Here is a 7,860-nt window from a genome sequence, read left to right as displayed (position 1 = left end):
CAACCTAAGAATATTTAAAAGAGAATTGAGAAGAACTCAGACACATTAGACTACCTAGAAGTTCCTCAAACACTTAGGATAGACCTTTACTTTCTTATTGAGAAAGCAGCTTGGAATTTTCTTCATTTATTCCATGTTGGATTTTGCTCTCCTCTCAGTAGTTTCTTTTTTTAGTAGTTTCTTTTTTATTATTATTTTTAAGATTTTATTTATTTATTCATGTGAAACACAGAGAGAGACAGAGACACAGGCAGAGGGAGAAGCAGGCTCCCTGCTGGAAGCCTGATGTGGGACTCGATCACAGGACCCCAGGGACATGACCAGAGCCAAAGGCAGATGCTCAACCACTGAGCCACCCAGGTGCCCTCTTTTTTTAAAATTTAAATTCAGTTATCCAACAAATAGTTGTTTCTTAAAGTAAATGTTCTTTAAAATTCTAGCAAAGCAGAGGGATTCTTTTCATAGGCTAGAGTTTGGGGAAGAAGCTGACTTGATGAAATTCCCCTTTACGTCTCTCCAACTGCTTCTCCACACCCCGTCCACAAAGGCACAGACATGGAACAAAAGAACTATAGCAGCGAATCAGGCTTTGTCCTCCTGGGCATCTCTTCCAGTCCTCAGCTACAGAAACCACTCTTTGCCATCTTCCTCATCATGTACCTGGTCACTGTCGTGGGCAATGTACTCATCATCTTGGTTATCCAGTCTGACTCCCGACTCCATACTCCTATGTACTTTTTCCTCAGCAACTTGTCCTTCACAGATATCTGCTTCACAACAGTGATTATGCCCAACATGCTGGCAAACCTACTATCAGAGACCAAGGTTATCTCCTTTGTGGGTTGCCTGATCCAGATGTATTTCTTCATGGCCTTTGGAAATACTGACAGTTACCTTCTGGCCTCTATGGCCATAGATAGGCTGGTAGCCATCTGCAACCCCTTCCACTATGAAAGGGTCGTGAACCCACGGCGTTGTCTCCTCATGTTGCTGGGCTCTTGCACCATCTCCCACCTGCACTCCCTGCTCCGAGTGCTACTCATGTCCCGCCTGTCCTTCTGTGCCTCTCATGTCATTAAGCACTTTTTTTGTGATACCCAACCTGTACTAAAGCTATCCTGCTCTGACACATCCTCCAACCAGATTGTGGTCATGACTGAGACCCTGGCCGTCATCACAACCCCCTTCCTGTGCATCCTCTTCTCCTACCTGCGAATCATCATCACTGTGCTCAGAATTCCCTCTGTAGCCGGGAAGTGGAAGGCCTTCTCTACCTGTGGCTCCCACCTCACTGTAGTGGCTTTGTTCTATGGGAGTGTCATCTATGTCTACTTTAGGCCCCTGTCCATGTACTCAGTGGTGAAGGACCGGGTAGCCACAATTATGTACACAGTAGTGACACCCATGCTGAACCCCTTCATCTATAGCCTGAGGAACAAAGATGTGAAGAGGGGTTTGATTAAATTGAGGGACAGAATTCACTCATAGAAAGAGCAAATAGGTGGAACACCTTAATTGGGAGGTGACCTAAAAATGATCACATTATCTTTCCCTTTTACCTATTTGTAACAGGGCACCCAAAGAGGCCATAGAAGATAGTATATAAAAGCAATAAGAGTGAAAGGGAATATAAGGGAAGGGAGAAGAAATGTGTGGGAAATATCAGAAAGGGAGACAGAACATAAAGACTCCTAACTCTGGGAAATGAACTAGGGGTGGTGGAAGGGGAGGAGGGCGAGGGGTGGGGGTGAATGGGTGACGGGCACTGAGGGGGACACTTGACGGGATGAGCACTGGGTGTTATTCTGTATGTTGGTAAATTGAACACCAATAAAAATTAACTTATTAAAAAAAACTAAAATAAAATAAATAAAATAAAATGGAAAATAAAATAAAATAAAAGCAATAAGAGCCTTGATCTAGAAGATAGAACAGTTAGTTTCTCTTTTTTTACAGCTTAAAATGTTTTTATATAGCTATTTTATACAAAGTACTTTCAACCAAATATAAAAATAATTTTATAAATAAGTTATATTTCTATGATGAAGCTTAAAGAGGCTGGGGATGCTGTGAAAACAAATGACTTTTGGGGGTACATCAAATATGAAAATAAGCAATAAGCTCAAAGACAAAAGTATTAGCAACTTTCTCTCCTAACTTCTGATTTGTATAGCATAAAACATGAGTTGCTAAACATGAAGGAAATGGGGTATTGAGGATTTAAATACATTTAAATATATGTCAACTTCATTTGCTATGTTCCAACATGTTCTATGTACCCTATTTGGCTTTAGTTTGGTGACAGAAGAATTCCAATAGACCAGCTGTACCCAGGAAAAAGAATTACTAATGTTCCTGAGTAGCTGACTTGAGGGGAGATTGGGGGAAAGGGTTTGGGTTTCTATCAATGACCTTGACCAATTACATGTGCAAACACAGGCCAAGTGCTGCCTGGAATCCACGTTTCAGAAAAACAATTTACCACCCATATAAATGAAGCTATCTTGAAGTTGAATAAAGCTATCTCCAAATACCTCTTCTATGAGTTTGACTTTCCCTAGTACTCAAGAAAGTCTTTTTGGTTTTGAGAATAAGAAGATACAGGAACTTGTAGGGAATTGGGAAAGACTTCTTGGAATAATGATCTAAGATTATCCTTAAGGATGGATTGATTTGGACAGATGAAATTTCAATACAGCAGGTAATGGGCAGAACATTGCAAATAGTCTGAACCACATAAATAGGAAGAGGCATAAAGACTACAATGTGTTGAGGGATAGTGGAAAGCCCTGTGAGGCTTGTTCAGTTTGAGAACAGAGAGAATAAGACTGAAAAGACAGAAGAATCTTCAAAGCAATGTTGAGGGTCTGCCACTCAGACCCTCTCTAACCTATGATAAATAGGTTAGATTTGTGATGTTTCTGGTCAGCTTTAGTGCTGCATTAATTAGAAATTCTTTTCTTGATTTTTCTTCAGTCCTACTAGTACCCCAAAAAAGAGAAGTGAAAATTTGCAGAAAAGAGAAAGTGACCATTTGCAGTTGAGCTAACAGGCACCACAATGCATTTGAAATAGCAATTTTCTAGAGAATTGACAGGTATAGACTGTAAGGGTGACTGAAAAAAATTCACATGGGAAAATGGAGGAAAACAGAAAAAAATCTTTCCTCTCCCCTTCTTGTCAAATCCATATAATAAAGAAATTAGACTTTCTTTATCCTTATCAAAAAAAAAAAAAAAGATTTACAAAGAGTCCTCACAGAGAAATCTCAACACTTGACTCCTTTTCTCTTCCCCCTTGCTTCTCCCTTTAGCCACATGGCCATGATCCTCACTGAAATTCCCTTTATATCCTGGAAAAAGGCAATGTGTCAGTCAGGATAAGCTAGGTTGTATGAGGAAACGATGTCAAAATCCTTGAACCTTGATACCAAAGATTTCATATTGACATTGCATGTTCACCACTGAAAAGCATGAGAGTGCTGCTTATTTTAAACACTTAGGACCAAAGCTGATAGAGCAGATACCATTGTAAATATTAATCATCACTCTCTCAGAAGCTGAGCAAAACCTGAAGATTTTGCACTGGCATCTAAATTCTTTGGTCTAGATGTCACTCACCACTTGTGACCACAACCCATTGTCAACAAGTAATCTCCTAAATTCCCTAAAGTTCACACTAAAGGGAATACTAGATAACAAGAGACATGAGATATATGTTGTGCTGAAAGTGTTACAGATCTGTCCCCAAGGGGCACGTGGGTGGCTCAGTCGGTTAAGCATCTGCCTTCAGCTCAGGTCATGATCCCAAGATTCTGGGATTTTTTTGTGTGTGTGGTTTAGATTTTATTTCATCATCATAAACTGAACTCTGCAATCCAGCTAGACCTGGGGAAAGGAACCACGGAGCCCGCAGAACTGCAGTGAGAGTGCGGAGACTGGGCTATATCAGGCAGGTGGGGGTGGAGGGGCGCTCTCCTGAGCTAAAGGAACGGTCTGGAAGTTCAGATAAAACAGGAGTTAGATTCATCAGATCTGTCCACAGTCGGCGATGCTGGTCTTGCCATTCCTGGACCCGAATCGCTCCATGGCTTCCATGATGTTCATGCTCTCCTTGACCTTGCCAAAGACCACATGCTTGCCATCCAACCACTCAGTCTTGGCGGTGCAGATGAAAAACTGGGAACCGTTTGTGTTGGGTCCAGCATTGGCCATGGACAAAATGCCAGGCCTTGTGTGCTTCAGGATGAAGTTCTTGTCATCAAACTTCTCCCCGTAGATGGGCTTGCCGCCAGTGCCATTGTGATGGGTGAAGTCCCCACCCTGGCACATAAATCCCGGGATAATCCTGTGAAAGCAGGAACCTTTGTAACCGAATCCCTTCTCTCCAGTACTCAGAGCGTTGATCCCAGAATCTTGGGATCAAGCCACATGTGGGGCTCTCTGCTCAGCAAGGGGCCTACTTCTCCTTCACCCCACCCCGTGCTTATGCTCTCTCTCAAATAAATAAATATTAAAGAAAAAAATCTGTCCCCCAGTTGAGTCCTAACTTTTTTAAGTCACAGCTAGAGTACTGTCTATCAAAAGAGGAGGCACTTTCTTTTTTTTTTGGAGCTCAATTTGCCAACAAATAGAATAACACCCACTGCTCATCCCATCAAGTGCCCCCCTCAGTGCCCATCACCTAGTCACCCCCACCCCCCACCCCCCGCCCAAACCACCACTTGTTTGTTTCCCAGAGTTAGGAGTCTCTCATGTTCTGTCTCCCTTTCTGATATTTCCCACTCATTTTTCAGGAGGCACTTTCCATAAGATATCCTACCACCCTTCAGAAGAAGTGAGCTGATGGGCAGATAATATCAAAGGACTTTAATCAAAGTTTTGCTCTCCAAACAAAAGAACCTAGGGTGAACTTGGAAATTTGCCAATAAATATTGGTTAGAATGAAATAAATCCCTTCTGAAAGTACATATACTCAGAGCAAGGTCTAAGCAGCCCTTCTGCACATCTTGCCTAGATATGCTTCTCCATTGCCCTTGGGAGTGGCCCAGGAAACCTCTTGACAGCTCCTCCTCTCACCATATAGATAGATGTCTACAAGGCTAGTGAATACAATAGTGGAATATTACTAGAAGCATGTTCTTTAATGAAGAAACTATGCAAGGAAATGTACTGGGTCCTTCTACTGCAACCTCATTACGTATATGTAAATGCTGGAGATTTTGCTCAATGTGAAACTAACAAAAATTTAGTTCTTTGAGCAAATTTTGCCTGTTAATCAGAGTGAGTGATATAAACTAGGAAGCTTATGAAATATGAATGCCAAGGAGGACCTAGGGAAGACTGATGAGTATTTCTGACATTGAAAAGTCTGATAGAGAAGGTATTAGCAAAGAAGACAAAAAAAGAGTAGTCATATAATTCAAGAATAGAAGAAGCTTCAAGAGGCTGTAATTGCTAACATAAAATATGAAGAGAGTTTAAGCAAAATAAGCCTGGAAGGGGGGATCCCTGGGTGGCTCAGCGGTTTTGCACCTGCCTTCGGCCCAGGGTGTTATCCTGGAGACCCAGGATCGAGTCCTGCGTCGGGCTCCCTGCATGGAGCCTGCTTCTCCCTCTGCCTGTATTTCTGCCTGCCTCTCTCTCTGTATCTCTCATGAATAAATAAATAAAATCTTTAAAAAAAAAAAGCCTGGAAGATTGTCCATTGACTTTAATGACATGAAGGTCATTAGTGACATTGTTAATGAAGCTGCAATGGAGGAATAGAAAGGAGACTGATGGGGATTAAGGACTCAGTTGTGATTCTGTATACTTAGGATGAACAGTTTAAAAGGAAATAGGTAAAGTACCTCACTAGTAACATCAGAAAGAATAAGTTACTTATGAATAAACTCAACCAACAAGATGAAAGACTTAAATATTGGAAACAAAAACATTTAATGAAACAAACTAAAGAAGGTCCCAAATAAATGGAAAAATCACCTGTTTATGGATTGGAAGACTAAGTATTGTTAAAATACCATTCTAACCAAAGTGATCTACAGATTCAATCCAATCCCTATTAAAGTCCTAAAGTTTCAGTGACATATACAGCCATAAATAAAGGAAATCTAAAATTCATATGAAAGTACAAAGAATCCCAAATAGCAAAACAGTCTTGAGAATATAAAACAAAGTAGAATGCTTACATTTCATTTCAAAATATATTACAAAGCAACAATATCAAAATAGTATTGTCCTGACGTAAAGACTAATGGAACAGAACAGAAAGCCAGATACAGACTCAAATCTATACAATCAACCAATTTTAAACAAAGGCATCAAAAATATATAATGAGGAAAGGACAGTCTCTTCAACAAGTGATGTTACAAAAACTAGGTATCCATATGCAAAAGAATGAAATTGGACCCTTTTCTTATACTACTCACTCAAACCAACTTGAAATTGATTAAAGACTTAAATGTAGGTCCTGAAAACATAAAAATCTTAGAATAAAACTATAGGAAAAGCTCCTTGACATTGATGTTGGCAGTGATTTCTTGGATATGATACCAAAAGCACAGGCAACAAAAGCAAAGCTGGACAAGTTGGAATATATCACACTAAAAAAATTCTACAAAGCAAACAAAACAATCAGAGCAGAAAAAGGCAACCTGTGGAATAGAAGAAAAGATTTTCAAAACATATCTGATAATCTATTAGATTAAGAGATTAACCCATTTTAAGATATATTGTAGGAAAATTGTATTTTTCTATAATTCGGTAGTAAAAAAAAAAAACCAAGTTATCTGACTTTAAAATGGGCTATGAATTTGAATAGCATTTCTCCAAAGAAGACATACAAATGGCCAACAAATATATGAAAAGATGCTCAAGATTGTTAGCCATTATGGAAGAAATTGAAGATGACACAAAAGGAAACACCTCCCACGTTTATGGGTCAGAATAAAAAATGTTGTTAAAATGCCCATACTACCCAAAGTGTTCTATAGATTCAATGCAGTCCTTGTCAAAATACCAAAAGCATTTTTCACAGAACTAGAACAAACATTACTAAAATTTGAATGGAACCACAAAAGTCCCCAAATAGCCAAAGCAACTTTGAAAAAGAAAAACAGAACTGAAGGTATCACAATCGCAGCTTTCAAGATGTTCTACAAAGCCTTAGTAATAAAAACAGTATGGTACAAAAGAAAACCCAGTATGGTACTGACACAAAAACAGACACATAGATCAATGGAACAGAATAGAGAGCCCAGAAAGAAACCCATGATTATATGGTCAATTTATCTACAACAAAGGAGGCAAGTATATACAATGGGGAGAAGACAATCTTTTTAACAAATGGTGTTGGGAAAACTGGACAGCAATATGCAAAGGAATGAAGCTGGACCACTTTCTTTCACCATATGCAAAAACAAACTCAAAATGGATTACAGACCTAAATGTAGACAGGAATCCATTCAAAATCCTAGAAGAGAGCATAGGTAGTAATTTCCCTGACATTAGTTATAGCAACATTTTTCTATGTTTGTCTCCTGAGGCAAGCAAAATAAAAGCAAAAATAAAATATTGGGATTGCATCAAAATAAAAAGCTTCTGCACAGCAAAGGAAACAATCAACAAAACTAAAAGACAATCTACAAAATGGGAGAATATATTCGCAAATGACATATCTGTTATTATCTAAAATCTGTTCAGAACTTATAAAACTCAACACCCAAAAAACAAATAATCTAGTCAGGAAGTGGGCAGAAGACATGAATAGACATTTCCCTGAGGAAGACATCCATAGGCCAACAAACACATGAAAAGATGCTCAACATCACTGATAATCAGGAAAATGCAAATCAAAAC

At 39.3% G+C, this 7,860-nt stretch overlaps 2 protein-coding genes across 2 annotated transcripts; one reads left to right on the top strand and one right to left on the bottom strand.

The window, feature by feature from the left end:
- The first annotated feature begins 463 nt into the window (after nt 1-463).
- LOC129516455 (olfactory receptor 1L4-like) lies at nt 464-1,488 on the top strand. The gene has a single exon (XM_055335872.1). The coding sequence runs from the start codon at nt 556-558 to the stop codon at nt 1,486-1,488; it is 933 nt and encodes a 310-aa protein (XP_055191847.1). The 5' UTR covers nt 464-555.
- Nucleotides 1,489-3,832: 2,344 nt separating this feature from the next.
- On the bottom strand, nt 3,833-4,394 carry LOC129512322 (peptidyl-prolyl cis-trans isomerase A-like). Its single transcript, XM_055329551.1, has one exon. The coding sequence runs from the start codon at nt 4,329-4,331 to the stop codon at nt 4,029-4,031; it is 303 nt and encodes a 100-aa protein (XP_055185526.1). The 5' UTR covers nt 4,332-4,394; the 3' UTR covers nt 3,833-4,028.
- Between the last annotated feature and the right edge of the window lie 3,466 nt (nt 4,395-7,860).

Source organism: Nyctereutes procyonoides, unplaced genomic scaffold, assembly GCF_905146905.1.
Source record: "Nyctereutes procyonoides isolate TBG_1078 unplaced genomic scaffold, NYPRO_anot_genome, whole genome shotgun sequence".
NCBI lineage: Eukaryota > Metazoa > Chordata > Mammalia > Carnivora > Canidae > Nyctereutes > Nyctereutes procyonoides.
This window is presented reverse-complemented; position numbering and strand designations above follow the sequence as displayed.

Bases quoted from the DNA above. Each gene is read 5' to 3' on its own strand.
- LOC129512322 (XM_055329551.1), bottom strand. From the start codon at position 4,331: ATGTGCCAGGGTGGGGACTTCACCCATCACAATGGCACTGGCGGCAAG.
- LOC129516455 (XM_055335872.1), top strand. From the start codon at position 556: ATGGAACAAAAGAACTATAGCAGCGAATCAGGCTTTGTCCTCCTGGGC.